The sequence below is a fragment of the Pangasianodon hypophthalmus genome, chromosome 15 (assembly GCF_027358585.1).
Source record: "Pangasianodon hypophthalmus isolate fPanHyp1 chromosome 15, fPanHyp1.pri, whole genome shotgun sequence".
Lineage (NCBI taxonomy): Eukaryota > Metazoa > Chordata > Actinopteri > Siluriformes > Pangasiidae > Pangasianodon > Pangasianodon hypophthalmus.
The window spans coordinates 925,865-941,809 of record NC_069724.1 but is presented as its reverse complement, the minus strand read 5'-3'; the positions used below and the strand labels follow the sequence as shown (position 1 = coordinate 941,809).

The window sequence follows — 15,945 nt, the reverse complement described above, 5'->3', positions numbered from 1 at the left end:
TTAACCAAGTGCAAGTTCAGTCAGGAACACTTCATAACGGACGTCAAAGACTTTTCGGATCAGCCTTTAACTAATAATCGTGTGTGCGTGTGTGTATGCGCGTGTGTGTGTGTGCGTGCGTGCGTGTGTGTGTGTGTGTGTTGACTGCTGCCGTGGCTGTATACTGTATGACAGACGGGATGAGACGTGTATGACCGTGTATTTCCCCCCTAGGCCATGAGGGAAGGATGGGGTTAGACGCGTGACTCCTTGTCCTTTCAAACCTGCAGGAAATTTCAGTTTGTTACACGAGTAGGAACAACGACAACAAAAAAAACAAACAAAACAAAACAAAAAAAATCAACAACAACAACAACAACACCTGTAAAACAGATCTGCATATATCGAGGATAAGAATAAGTCTGATATGACTGATGAGTCCGCATGACCAGTCACGTAGAAACTGTGACCTTTAACCCCCCCCCCCCAGAAAAAATGAGGTCCAGTAGCACCATTTTATATTGTCTGTTCGCTCTCTCTCTCTCTCTCTCTCTCTCTCTCGGTTCATTCAACAGGTCTTCTGTAACATACATGCAACAAATGTATTGCAGATGTGCATAAATACGTTCGTTCATGTACGCAAAAAAAAAAACAAAAAAAAACTCTGTCTACTTTGTTTTGCAGCAGAAAAAATAAAAAAAATAAAATCCAGTTTGTGCTGTACTCGAGTGTGGATCGCAAAATGGCGGCCTGATCGCTCGGCGGCGGCGGCGGCGGCAGCAGCGCGCGAGATCACGGAGACATTCTTAAAGCGTTTAGAAGAATAAAACGGAGAACCGGATACGAGATGGACGAGATCTTAACGAGACGTTGGTGGGTTTTTTTTTGCCGGAGATGAAACAGAAATCACCGTGGCGTAAAGTTAAAGCAGCCTGAACGATCAGGACCAACATTTCACCGATCCGCTTGTTTATAAGGCAACACAACTGAAATGAAGGTTTTGGTTGTTTTTTTTCACTTTTCATGAAGCTGGAGATGACTGTGGATGGAACACCGAAAGCCCTTAACGCTTTTTAATTTATTTTTTTTTTGCATATGAAAGCAAAGAGAGAAAGAGAGTCCTCCTGTGGTAAAAGTGTCTCAGCTTTTAAAAACAAAAACGTTCTTAAATCTCAAGCGCTTGGTCCTGCGACGCCACTACTGAGAACAGGAGGCTTTAGTTTTTGTTTCGAGAAGAACTAGACCTGCTCAAAAAGAAAAGCCTCGAAAACACCACACTCTTCTTCTTTTAAGTTCTTAAGTTTTTCCGATCGGTTTGTGAAAGACCTCGACGAAAAGCTCCTCTTCATCCAGCGTAAAGAGAAGGTAGAAGAAATGATTTATACCTGACGGAAACCACGAGAGAATACGATACGGTCGCGACGCCACGCCGTACGGGTTACGGGTTTTCACGATGGTTGGCCACCTGTGCTCGACGTGAGGATTCGCGAACGATCCGATGTGTCTTGGCAACCGGCGTCGGATTTTGTGGCGTTTGGACATGGATGTAAACATCGCTTGTGTCAAGCATCATGAGGTGTGTTGTTGTTGGTGGCATTGTTGGTGGTGGTGTTGGTGGTGTTGGTGTTTGTGGTGACGTTGTTGATGGTGGTATTGGTGGTGGTGATGGTGGCGTTGTTGGTGATGTTGGTGTTTGTGGTGGCATTGTTGGTGGTATTGGTGGTAGCATTGTTGGTGTTGGTGGTGATGGTGTTGGTAGCACTGTTGGTGTTGTTGGTGATGGTGTTGGTAGCATTGTTGGTGGAGATGGTGGCGTTGTTGGTGGTGATGGTGTTGTTGGTGTTGGTAATGGTGTTGGTAGCATTGTTGGTGATGATGGTGTTGGTAGCATTGTTGGTGTTGGTGGCGTTGTTGATGGTGGTACTGGTGGTGATGGTGTTGGTGTTGGATTGGCATGAAGGTCTTAAAGTGTGAGGTAACATCTTAAGAAGAGGTTTCGTTTTCCACGAACACGTCGCCTGATCAGGAACAAACCCCGACTGGATCAGATCGTAAAAACGCGTCAGCGACTGAAAACTTCCAGTAAACAAATTCCCAGTTCGGGAGAAACAAAACAACCACCCTGACGATTAAGCAATGCCTTAAGAAGAGTATGGCTTTTAGTTTTTTTTAGTTTTTTTTTTTTTTTTTTTTTTTTAAACGCTCGTCCCTGTCGTTTGAGCTAAGTCTCTGCAAAGATTTTTTCCTCTCCGTGTGATGAAAATAAAATAACAGCGGCATCTCGTAGGAGGGGAATGAAATCCTGTACTCCTCAGAGATGCCAGTTTTGTTGTTTCTGTTTTGTTTTGTTTTTTTGCTGGATTAGCTAGCAAATATTGAAAGAGCCCATCATCATCATCATCATCATCATCATCATCGTCATTGTCACGTTCTTCATGATTTTCTCCTGGCTGGTCCCTCACTGAGAAACGAGACTGTAAAGTTCTGCAGTTTGTAAAGTTTGAGCACCTTCGATACCAAAAACCTGAAGCAATGTAATGAACAGAACGGGGAATTAAGTTCGAATGAAGCACCGTTCAGAACAACAGCGTGATCCGGCTTTTCGTACAAAATAAAATAAAATTTAAAAAAAAAAAAAAAAAAACACAACGGAAACAGTTCATCAGAGCCAGAGCGAATAAATAAACGCGACGTCGCCGAAATGCCGTCAAAGCGACGAGTGGCTCTCTCTGGTACTGAAGAAAATATTTTGACTTTTCCAAATAACTAATTTAGTCTAGCGGTTTCTTCTGACGAGTTCGTCCCAAACATCAGCGCACATCTAACACCACACAGGAAAAGAAAGAAAGAAAGAAACAAGTAAACTGTTAAGCTAGTCATTTCTGGCTAACTTTCCAGTCAGAAAGCGTAACAACCCCCAAAAACTCCTACGACATTATTCACGATTTCAAGTCACACCTCACAAGTATTTTGGATTGAAAAAAAGAATCGCACAGAGAGGAAAGAAACGAATCAATAATAATTAAAAAAAAAAACAACCCCCCTCCGGTGGCTATATGGTGTACATAAAAACAAATAAGAAATGATAAAAGCAGATAACGCACCCGAGCGAACAGTACACGACTTTTACGCCAGTTACGCCACGACGTCACGACAACGGCAAGAGTCGCTAACGAATCATTAACGGATGCTTCGTTAATAAAGTTTGAGAGTTATTTTGTTTTCGTGGCCAAACCTGATGAAAAATTCTTGCCACAATTACGAAAGATTCTCTAACGTCGATTTTCTTCGTAAAAACGCCAATTACAAAAGCGCTGTGTCACGGAACGTTTAGGTTTAGCCCCGCCCACAAATCTCCATAAAAGGAAAATCTCACGGCAGAGCTGAGAGCGCGGATATGTTCTGGAGCGCTTTCTTTCAAGTCTTTAACGTGAAAAAATGTTGCGTTTATTTGAAATATATCCGCGATTTAAACGTGTCAGCATCATTTCGTGCGAATTATAAAACACGAAGCCGGCCAATCCGAAAGATTTTCTCGCAAACCGATAACCGAGAACGGAAGCTTCAGGTTAGCTGATCGGCTGTTACTCTGATTTTTATAACTGTGACGAAGTAGAAAGAAAAAAAAAAGAAAAACTTTTCAGTATGTTATCATTTTTGTGCGATCTGCGATGTTCGCGTGATCGCTTAATCGTAACCCGGCGCGTAGTCGTGTAGCGTTCACTCGAACGAAAGCTTAGCGTACATAAACAAATCTCCAAATCTGCAAGACGAGCCCCTCATTAATATGACTTATTTCCATCCACAGACTCAAAAAACCTGATTAGGATTGTTGGAAAGATTTTTTTTTAGCAAAAAAAAAAAAAAGAAAAGCAGTACTTGTTTATTTGCTTTTTTAAAAAATAGGAAAAAAGGGGTTATACGTCCAGCTATATATATTTATATGTATATATATATATATATATATATATATATATATATATATATATATATATATATATGCTGCAAAAAAAAAAAAACTAAATTAATAGAAAGGATAAAAAGGAGAAAATAAATGAGTTGTTTTCAATTTTTTTTCCACGTCATAATCGTGATGCTTCTTTGCCACCCGCTGCCATGCCACCATCTTACGCAGAGTGCTAGCATGGCAACGGAAACTATCATCATAAAATGGTACAGTAGTAGAGATAGCTAGACCACGAGGGGGCGGGCTCTCCTGGGAAGAGGTCCGCGGAGAGGTCCAGTGACTGGTCATGCGGCTCGCTGTCAGGAATAATGGTTGTACGGGGGGAGAGGGTGCCCGATGCCGTTCTGGTAGTGGTGGTGCTGGCGATGGGCGATGTACTCCGCGTAGCTCATCGTCATCTTTTCGCTACGGTACCTGAAAGAACAAGGAGACGTTAAGGCGGAGGTGGAACCGTGTGGGACCGGGCGCGAGAGCTCGGGAGCTCAGCTGGAAGAAGAGGAACTGCTAAGGAACGTGGCTGGAACCTTTACAGGAATGGTACGGAGATGAGAAGGTACGGAGATGAGAAGGTACGGAGATAACACCGTCAGGGCTTGAGGAACCGAAATATAAAAACGGATTTAAAATATACATACAGATATAAATTTACGAAACTGGAGATCTGGCGGAGATGATTTAAGTTTCTTTACGCGTCAGAGAAATGTTCTGGTTTATTTTAATGTTTGCGTACGTTATTCTTGGACGCGTGTTTAGGTCACGTGGTGCAGGGCGTCCAGCCACCGCACGCGGATTAGCGAGCCGCATGCAAGTGAATAACGGTGACGTGATTAGCATTAACTGCAAAAACAACAGCGTCCAAATTATTTTTTATGAATCGGTGCGACGAAGAGACACTTTTGCGACATCAAACCCAAATCTCACCTCAAGAACGAGGAGGAATCGAGCTCTACCGCTCGAGGAAATGAAAACGATACGACTTTGGTTGATTAAACGCTGCAGAAGAGGAGGCGTGGCTTTCAGCAAACTCATTTGTCCCGGGTCTACGAGGAACACGTGGTTCTTCAAATAGGTTAAAAAAAAAAAAATCAGAAAACGTGAGATAAAAAAAACGGGAAACGTGTATTACGAAATGCGACACAATAAACTTATAAAAGTCGATCTTAAGTCTGCAGTCGTGTTTGTTTTGTTTTTTTTAAATCATCCGACGCTATCAGCGACTCCGGAAAGTTTCGTCGGTTATTGCGTACGTTCTTACTTGATTTTAGAGGATTATCTGATTATCTGCTGTTTCCCGCTAGACAGCCTGTTACGCCAAGAAAATTAAATCCCCCATGATGCATTTTTGTTTCCGTTACTTTCTGGTCAAAAACAGCAATCGTCATAAAATCATCCTGATGATATCTCTGAGTCGAATCGTTCTCGTCTGATGTTAAATAACGGTTAGCTCCGGTCCGCTAATCTGATTGGACGAGTAGCGTATTTCGAGATATTTCGTATAACAGCACTGGGACGTTTCGCTGCGTGTCCGCAAATGTTTCATTACACTGAAACCGTTATTACATGTTACATGTAACTAACCGTTATTGTCAGTGTTACCACGGCAACACGCAACACTTACAAAACAAGCTTATAAACAAAAATTAATAAAACGTTTGGCCGTATTGTGTGTGAAATGCGAGTTACGCGATATTAATTTCTCATTTATAGAACTGTTTTTATAAAAGCAACATCACACTTGTATCGCAATCGTACCGTTGTACTGAATTCGTACTGATATTCAGTAAACCACCACACGTACGATATCGCTTAATTAACGTTCAGCACGTAGTTGCGTCTCTGTCCCCGACTTTTCATTTTCAACCATAAATTCCAAACGACGTCTTTCTCGTAAAACCTAAACGCAGACGGTCGTTCTCGTCTGATGTTAAATAACGTTTACCGGAGCTAACCGTTATTTAACATCAGACAAGAACGATTCTACTCAGAGATATTATCAGGATGATTTTATGACGTGCACACGGGCGACGTTTCCGCGTTTGTGTCCTTGAACGAGTGAAAAATCTCTTTACGAAAGTTACGTGAAAGTACAACGATAATGTATGTTTATCGCACTGTTCATTTACTTAAAAAATAAAAATAAAAAAAGGAGAAATCACATAAACGAAGAAGCTCTCCTTCTTGATGGACGACTTTATGCTCATGAAAGAATTAACGTGAAACGCGATCAGTGAACCCGATCGATGAAACTTACGATGAAACTTATCACATCAAAATGAAAAGAACTAGTTAAGAATTTTGTGACTATAAAAAAGCGGCGGAAAGGAAAGTTCTGATATACAGATTAGCTTCATTTCAAACTTTTAACACTAGAACATTGCGCTTGAAGATTTTCAAAAGCTAGAACAACGAGATTAATTTTAAAAATCCGTTTAAAAAAAATAAATAAATAAATAACATCTTTTTTTACCTGGTCAGTTTGATGGTCTTCCTGAAGTCGTTTGTGATGGGAGCTTTGTAGCCTCCCTTTCGAAGTAAGGAATCTATGGTTTGAATGTGGTCCCATCCTGCAACGGCACAGAAAAAGGAAATAAACTCACGCTCCTTCGTAAAGCGAAAACAAACTAGTGCCGTCTAATCTCCTTCAGCAGTTCCCTTACTCATAGCTAATAGCTAATTAATTAACTTACGAGCTTTTCTCGAGGTGTATTTGAGGAGGAAAATCCCCAAACGGTCCTGAACGGCGGCTCTGCAAATCTGTAGCTAGTCCAGAATCGCTCTCCATCATATATTTACTATACGGAAATACATTTTTGCTTCTTGTTCCTTTATTTCTTCCAGATTTGGAAGGGGAAAAAAAAAATTATAAGACGATTCTACCAATTATTCTTTCTACCAATTATTCCTGAATCATTTTATTTTATTTATTTAATCATAAACTTTATTATACGGCATGTAAACACCTAAATCAGCTCTTCAATACAACTGAAAACATTCATTCTGAAGCGATTCCTTTAATAAATCGCTGCAAATCCCTAAAAGTCTTTAGTCTTTCCGAATCCGCATCTCGCTGACAGACGGACGGAATAAACGTGATCGTATATAAGAACGTCATACTCTTCTGTTTACAATAACGCCAAACGTGAACGTAGAATTCAGCGGCGTTAAAAACGTCGCGTTGTTTCAGTGAGGCTGACGTGTTAATCTCACCTTGCTCCTTCGCAACCTCTGGCAGATAGGTGGCGGTGCGCTTTGATCCTTTTTCATTGAAAAATTCTATCCTAATGCCGTGAACACCCACCTAGTAGTGAGGAAGAAGAAAAGAAAAAGCGTTAAATAAAAACAATTTTATTAAATAAAAACAAGTTGACACACAGAGTTAGACAAAGAATGTTTTATCTTTAGTAAAGTTATTAGTAGCGACGTTTATTTTATGGTAAAGTTGTACGTAAACGTTTTTGCAAACTGGAAATTTGCCACATTTTTAAAAATCTATCGCAAAAGGCGAAGATCAGTCGCGTGGAACAAAACATTTGTTTAATAAAAGTCGACAGAAAGCGGTTTTGTCCGTCCTGAAGAGATTTTATTTTATTTTTTTTTTTACAGGCATCCAAGACAATACATCCTTTTTTTTTTTTTTTTTTGGTGTAAACTGGTCTAACTGTAAATTCCCAAATTAAAAAAAACTCCTCATGGTCGAAAGAAGTGTAAACTTTTGTTTATTATTGTGTATTAGTTATATCTGGCAGTTCGTTCTCTGCGTAATGGACATTATAGCCATGTAATAAATACACATATTTAATGCTTACGCCTATTTATTGCCCGTTTTAGATATTTAATTAATAAAAAAATGCCCCATTTCATATAAATATTCGGCACAGAATGGCTGAAGACACTGAATGAACACTTATGCGAATACGAAGGCGTACGATTGGTCAAAATTAGAGACGGCACGATAACATTTTCTTTTCCGATAACGATATTGTTTTCTGTAAAATGGATGTTTTGTGGCTTTTATTATGAACATGTTAGCCTTAAGGTTATCTATAAGCTAGCTTGCTCCAAAACAAAGACAAAATTCGCATTTAGAAGAGAAACACATTCAAAATTTACACTCTTTCTACCACCTGTACGGATCAACAATTTTGATGACATCATTCTGCACTTCAGCTTCTCAGTCCAATCAAATGCTCTCTAGAATGTCCCGCCCCCCAACATTATTTAAAAAAATAAATAAATAAATAAAAAAAATCACCTTGCCGCAGTTGGCGTTGTTGAGCGAGAGAAATCATATCTAAACTCTATTGGATATTTTTTTTAAAAAGGGGAGGAGCCACTCCATATGTCCCGCCCCTGACTTCCTGTTTCAAAGGAAATTACGTCAAAACAACAAATAACGCTGCGCGTTTCAAGGCACTCAAATCAAAATCTCATATAGTAAATATTGGCTATTTAAATAAATAGAATAAAGTATAAATAAATAAATCACTCCTAAAAAAAGAAAAAAACAACAACAGTAAAGTCTTTTTATTTGTCTTTTAACATTTCCCATTCAAGAAGTAAATTTCTTTCCCAAATCAAATTCATTCCAATCGTTGCTGTTTGTTACAGGATCCGATATCCGTTCCACCGTCGTTGCTTGTATCGGATCAGAGCCGTTTCTAATCAAAAGGACCTTTTTATAATTTTAAAGTTTACGGCACAAATAACTTCCACTTTAAAAGCTGAACAGCGAATCAATAAAAATACAAAATCTTCACAGATTTCCGAGTCGAACAAAATGCAAAAAAAGTGAATTCCTAAACGGTGAAGCTGCGAGAGGAGCTTCTCGAAATGTACGACGTGATCCTTCATCGCAGACGTTTAAGGGTTAATGACGAAACCTCCGAGTGTAACGTGTGTGTTTGCGATGAAGAGCCAAGTGAGTGAATCAGATCTTGGCATCCATCAGACGTTTCGGGATTAAAGAGTCCGGTGTGGAATATAATTAGAAGCAGCTCGATGACGGATGAACGTCTCAGAGTGGATGAATGAATGACTTCATCATTTTCATAACTGCTGAACTTTTTTTTTTTTTTTTCCCCCTCCAAAGCCACACAATCCATCCTCGTTCATCGTTTTCTTCGCCTGTATTTCAGGGTCAAGTGATCACTCGAGGTCCTTTTGTGCGAACATCCATCACAGCCGAGCTGAAAGTGGGTCACGGCGAGTCACCGGGTACCTCGGAGCGGAGACAGGTGACGCGCTACAAAAACCGCCACATTGTCCTGGGAAAGTGGATTACGGAGAGGTGAAAATTAAAAAGATGAAAAGGACATCTCGGGAGGCTTGTCGGCGCTTGAGGGGAATGGAAAATGGAGGGCAAGTGAGTGACAGGAAACAAGCTCAGCAGGGAATTCTGGGTAAAAAAAAAAAAAAACGAGGCACGCAGGGTGAGGAATTATAATCAGTTTTGTGGGTCAAACAGGACGACCGGTGACTCCTGAGTGTTCGCTTCCAAGCGGAGCGTGATCCTGAATCATCACCATCATCATCATCATCATCATCCTCACTCCGCTTTAAGCCGAGTGCACGCTACGCCATTTTAGCTCCAAGATGTAGCGCGAATACTCACTCGTGCAGAGAGAACGAGGTTTGATTTGAGGACATCTCTCTACGTCTAACAGCGTGAACAGCGCTGAGAAACAGCCAATGAGAATCCGAGAGGAAATCGAATTCATCTCCTGTCCTGCGCAGCAGATCCCTGAATCCAGTTCAACATCCATCTTTTAGTGTAGGAGAATGAGGACAAAATGTATATGCAATAACAACAACAACAACAATTGCTTCCAGAAGAAATTATTGGGCGACCAGCAACATGACAGCGTGCAGTATAAAAACAGCTACGTTTCTTTTCACTATATCTCCTGTTCTCTTTGCAGAACAGACGATCCTCGCTGCCTGACTGCCTCCGCTACCAAGTCCGTCCATCCGTCCGTCCGATATCTCACGAGCGAGTGGTTGAATGTTTGTATGATTTACATGGAACGATGATTGTATCCAGCAGATGAACTGATTAGATTTTGGAATCGATCCAAACAGGGTCAAGGTCACAGCAAGGTCAAATATTCCGAAATCGTTTTTTTTCCCCCGCCGCTCATATTTGAAATATATTTTAAGGGTATTTCTAGCCAAACAGCTTAGTGACGTGCGTCAGCTTGTTTCTCTACGAATAAAACAGTCGCAAAGCGACAATGTCACATGATGGACAGCTTTCGAATTTGTTTTCATGAGAAAGCAGGATTTAGGGATCAGGTGCGAAGATCTGCGAATAAAGATCGAGTGGATTGTTTGAGATTTGTCACACCGCTACGTCCACCGAGTAACAGATCGTAAGTTGTATAACGTGTATAGCGGGTCGGCGATTTTAAAAACCGCGTAGAAAAAAAAGTCTTATTATTGTGATCCGCTCACTCACGGGTGCGCGTCTATTGATGATTTTGCAACAAAAATAGCTCAGCCAATCAGATCTCAGAACCAAAACCATCAGTCTTATAAAGAGTTTTTGACCAATCAGTTTTTGACACTCAAACAAACAGAGATGTGAAGAGTGAAGCGAAGAGTGAGGCGTGTTTTCAGGGCGCTGTGAGATTTATTTCCGGATAAACGAGGTGTATTTCTGCAGCTCGAGACTGGAGATGAAGCTTCTGACTCGCTGTCGCGCTACAGCAGGCCGTTTGTCTTTAATATCGCATTCCAGGGGGAAAACTTCAGGACGACGCAGGGATCGCTCGAACACCTGTCTCATTCCGCACCCTGCAGATAAACTGCGAGAAAAGAGACGTGCTTGAAGAGAACGCGACTAATTACACCAACGCTCACGGTTAACATGCCGGTGTTTAAGTGGCTCGTTTGCCAGGTTCACATGCTAATTTCTTTCATTAATATGCATTAATTCTGATTACTGATTAAACTGGAAATATAAAATCAAAATCTGTGTTTCGGAGGTTTTTTTTGTTGTTGTTATCTGGACACAAAATAGTTTTGGAGATATTCTCGTTTCGATTTTATAGTTCATCACTTCCAAATCGATGAACGATCCGAATTTTTGATCGAGAAAATCTTTAACGATCGTTAAATGAAACGCTCTCTAGAACTGTATAAGCCCCGCCCCCTGGAGGCGTGTCTTGCTCAACAGTAGCAGCTCGTTAGAAGTAAACGTGGTTCGTCGGTGTGTTTTTTTCTGAGCGTTGGAGCTTGTGAAGAGGGAGGAGCTTGTGAAGAGGGAGGAGCTTGTACAAGGTGTCGGTTATGTGACAGGCGATTTTCCGAAGTGTTTTACCGACTTCCTCGGACTGAGCGAGAATTCTACCGGGAATTCTCCACCCTCGAGTCAGTAAAAGACTCTCGCTAATCTCTTCACTGTTCTCCGTATTGAGCTAGCTCGCCGTCAGGTTTGTTTAGATTAGCCGGGGGCGTGGCATGACGTATCTCAGACGCTATTGGCTGTTTCTTAAATCCGTCAAACACGATGTTACTATAAAAAAACAGGCATGAGTCTGCTCGATGACAGTCGCTAACGCTAGCTTAGCATATTCGCTAAAGAGTTAATCATCCTGCTCGTGTTTTTTAATCCGTCTCAAACCCTGACATCCGACCTTGCGTTTATTTTTAAATCTTTTAAATTCTTTAAACTCACATTAACGCTGTTATACGATGCGATTTATCAGAATTTTAAATCGAGCTATATTCGAGACGCTGCTGTGAACGGATTAGCATTTCTTCACGTATAGAGGAGACGTTTAAATAAAATAAATAAATAAATAAAGTGGAAACAGAAAAACAAACACGCAAAAATTTACTGAATGTGGATTGATGAGCGCAACGGTAAATAATGAAGAGAAACCAAAACACTGCAATAAAAAAAACACAGTACACAGATATACATGTTTGAAACGATGGTCTCCTTTATAAGTTTTTTTTTTTTTAAACTTTAAATGTTAGTTGTCGTTTAGGTTATACATAAATTACTGACATGATAAAATGTACGACAAAAATATCACGTCACGATACGTTTCTACGATACACGATATGCATCACGATATATGCAGGTTTGCTAACGAATTTAATTTTGTAATGATTTATAAAAACATCTACAAGAATAAATTAACAATGAAAAAAAGAAATTACTTTAAAAAAAAGATGTTTTACATTTTACTACAGTGGTGTTAAACTCTTACCTCCCAGTCTAGATAATCACCAACGTCCTCAAAGTTGGTGAGCAGAGACACTGAGCAGAAGAGGCGCGGCAGCTCTTCCCTCGTCATCGGGGGAAAGCGGCTGTCTTTAAGGGCACTGAGGAGAGAGAGAGAGAAAGAGAGAGAGAGAGAGTGGGATAGAGTGAGAGAAACAGAGAGAGAGAGTGAGAGAGAGAGAGAGAGAGAAAGAGAGAAAGAGGGAGAGAGAGTGTGTGAGTGAATGAGAGAGAGAGAGAGAGAGAGAGAGAGAGAGGGAGAGAGAAGGGGAGAGAGAGAGAGAGTGAGTGAGAGAAAGAGGGAGAGAGAGGGGGGGGGGAAGAGAGACAGAGTGGGAGAGAGTGAGAGAAACAGAGAGATAAAGAGAGGAGGAGAGAGAAGGAGAGAGAGAGAGAGAGAGAGTGAGTGAGAGAGAGAGAGAGAAGGAGAGAGAAGGGGGGGAGAGAGAGATAGAGAGAGAGAGAAAGGGGGGGAGAGAGAGTGAGAGAGAGAGAGAAAGAGGGAGAGAGAGAGAGGGGGGGGAGAGAGAGTGAGAGAAGGAGAGAAAGAGGGAGAGAGAGAGAGAAGGAGAGAGAGAGAGAGAGGAAGAGAGAGAGAGAAGGAGAGAAAGAGGGAGAGAGAGAGAGAGAGAGGAGAGAGAGAGAGAAAGAGGGAGAGAGAGAGAAGGAGAGAGAGAGAGAGAGAGAGAGAGAGAGAGAGAGGAGAGAGAGAGGGAGAGAGAGAGAGAGAGAGAGAAGGAGAGAAAGAGGGAGAGAGAGAGAGAAGGAGAGAGAGAGAGAAGGAGAGAAAGAGGGAGAGAGAGAGAGAGAGAAGGAGAGAGAGAGAGAAGGAGAGAAAGAGGGAGAGAGAGAGAGAGAGAGAGAGAGAGAGAGAGAAGGAGAGAGAGAGAGAAGGAGAGAAAGAGGGAGAGAGAGAGAGAGAGAAGGAGAGAGAGAGAGAAGGAGAGAAAGAGGGAGAGAGAAAGAGGGAGAGAGAGAGAGAGAGAAGGAGAGAGAGAGAGAAGGAGAGAAAGAGGGAGAGAGAGAGAAGGAGAGAGAGAGAGAGAGAGAGAGAGAGAAGGAGAGAGAGAGAGAGAGAGAGAGAGAGAGAGGAGGTTATATGAGACGACAGTGCTTAAATGTCCGCAACATTCTAATGTGTCTAATTACAAATTAAACATGATCGAGGCTGAAGCTGAAGCTGAAGCTTGTTCTCGACGATCCGATGTTGTGGTTCCGCTACGCCACTCGCGATGTTGTTCGGTGTTGTTGCGGTGTGCGCATGACAGGACCTCTCGACTACGACACGCTTCACCATCTTTAAATCGCAGACGAGAATAAACAAGAAAAAGAGAAACAAGAGAAAAAAACTCGGACGAATTATCGGCTGGGGAGACGAAGCCAGTGAGGATCGTCTGTTCTGCAAAGAGAACAGGAGGTCTAGTGATAAGAAATGTAGCTCGCGTTTATACTGTGCGCTTTCAGGAATCATGTTTGTTTTGACTCTCCACAGAATTTCCTATAAAAGGGAAATTCCTGGTCGTAGAGGAGCTCGTGCTACGTGATTTATCGCCCAGAACATCTATCACGCTTGGGGATCACTCGCAGACCGAGAGGCCCAACACTTATCTTTTCTTTTTGATGTTTTAACTCAAACGTGTGAAGACACACGTGAAGTCACGGCTTCACGTCGAGACAGGCTGCTAACGAGCTTTAGTGTTCTGTGTGACGCTAGAAAGGTTGTGAATGTGAATCAGTTCCTCTGATAAAGCGAAGAGTAGAGAAGCTAAAGCAAGAGTCTCTCTCCTCCTCCGCTTCCTCTTCCTCCTTCTTCTTCTTCTCGTTTGTGCTCAGAGAGAAATCCACACGCTAAAGTTGCAGCAGAGCCGAAACGAAATTAGCGCTCCGTCTGCAGTTTCGTTTCAGGGCAGCAGATATTGCAGCGATGTGAAGATGGTGTGAAGATTAGGAGAGCTGAGGTGTACGATGTGTGGATTTAGAGTCTTAACGGCTTCTTAATGACTTCAAACCTCCGGCAAAAGCAGGAAGCGGCTCACAGAACTCTGGCGTTTCGTTTTTTTTTTGTTTTTCGACACGAAAACGTGGAACCGCTTTCAATATTAGCGCGAGTGTTAATTACGTGAAGGAGCTCATTCTGACTTAGCACAAGATGAGATCGTGGCACTTCATCGTTACTATAGTAACAGCTCATTCACAAGGACTTGGACTTATAAACGTTAATAGTAAAGCTGATAAACGTTAGTAGTAAAGCCGATAAACGTTAGTAGCAAAGCCGATAAACGTTAGTAGCAAAGCCGATAAACGTTAGTAGTAAAGCCGATAAACGTTAGTTGTAAAGCCGATAAATGTTAGTAGCTAAGCTGATAAACGTTAGTAGCAAAGCCGATAAACGTTAGTAGCAAAGCCGATAAACGTTAGTAGCAAAGCCGATAAACGTTAGTAGCAAAGCCGATAAACGTTAGTAGTAAAGCCGATAAACGTTAGTAGTAATGAGGATAAACGTTAGTAGTAAAGCCGATAAACGTTAGTAGCAAAGCCGATAAACGTTAGTAGCAAAGCCGATAAACGTTAGTAGCAAAGACGATAAACGTTAGTAGTAAAGCCGATAAACGTTAGTAGCAAAGCCGATAAACGTTAGTAGCAAAGCCGATAAACGTTAGTAGTAAAGACGATAAACGTTAGTAGCAAAGCCGATAAACGTTAGTAGTAAAGACGATAAACGTTAGTAGCAAAGCCGATAAACGTTAGTAGTAAAGCCGATAAACGTTAGTAGCAAAGCCGATAAACGTTAGTAGTAAAGCCGATAAACGTTAGTAGCAAAGCCGATAAACGTTAGTAGCAAAGCCGATAAACGTTAGTAGCAAAGCCGACGCGTTATCGCTGCACACTTCTCTCTGCGGCGTAACAGTCCATCATGGAGCCTCAGCAGACGTTCTGATAAGGTTCAGCGTCGAGACTCATTGCGGCTGAAAAGCCCGTTCTGTAACAGAGGCCTATTTCACGCATTGCTGCTTCACAGGTCCATCAGGAAGGAAAACACACATCACGCGACGTTCGGCTAGAGCCAGCGCGTCGGCACGGTAACGGCTAAAAACCGCCAGCTCCGTGACTCATGACTCCACATTCTTCACTCTGACAAAGCGTTCTTCTGATAAAAAACCCGATGACTGCGTATACACTAAAGATGCCGTGGATCAAAACATGGGCGGGTCGGACGACAGCTCGGACTGGGCCACGTCGCGAGAGCTTCATTTTTCTATGGAGCGAAAGGAAAGAAAGAACGCGTCGGATGAAAGGCACGCGAGACTGATTAATGTCCTGCGACGTGGACGCAAGGAGGAAGTGAAGGAAGTTCGGGATTTTGTGAGGCTTTATGAGGGCAGAATGATGGTGTGTAAGAATTCTCTCCTCTAACAATAAAATAGCAGATAAACGAGTAAAATCCGCTTCACTCTCTTCAGGTGAAGGATACGGATGCACCGATATACGTACATATATATATATATATTTTTTTTTTTTAAAAGAATAATAACAAACTCTTCCTCTCTCTCAGAGTAATAGTGTAACGAAATGTCCAAGATCCGGACAAGCAGCCGAATAAAACATCTTTACGACGTTTCTCTTTCCGACGTGAGCGCTCGGAGCGCTATCAGTGGGCGTGGTCATTAAAAACGAGCGCGTGGTGCCGTGACACACAAAGCTATTCGTGAGCGTTCAGAGATTCACACTTTCTCTCTCCAGCGTCTAAACCAAGAATTCCCAAACTAGC

At 41.8% G+C, this 15,945-nt stretch overlaps 1 protein-coding gene across 1 annotated transcript in view; it reads right to left on the bottom strand.

Annotated features, from left to right (window-relative positions):
• Window positions 1-983: 983 nt before the first annotated feature.
• ammecr1 (AMMECR nuclear protein 1) overlaps window positions 984-15,945 on the bottom strand; it is a 49,026-nt gene continuing 34,064 nt past the window's right edge. The window contains exons 3-6 of the mRNA XM_026938454.3: window positions 12,163-12,277; window positions 7,154-7,244; window positions 6,414-6,510; window positions 984-4,360 (exon numbers count right to left, since the gene is read on the bottom strand). Coding sequence (XP_026794255.3) covers window positions 4,246-4,360; window positions 6,414-6,510; window positions 7,154-7,244; window positions 12,163-12,277 — 418 coding nt within the window. The 3' untranslated portion in view covers window positions 984-4,245. The remainder of the gene's footprint in view (window positions 4,361-6,413; window positions 6,511-7,153; window positions 7,245-12,162; window positions 12,278-15,945) is intronic.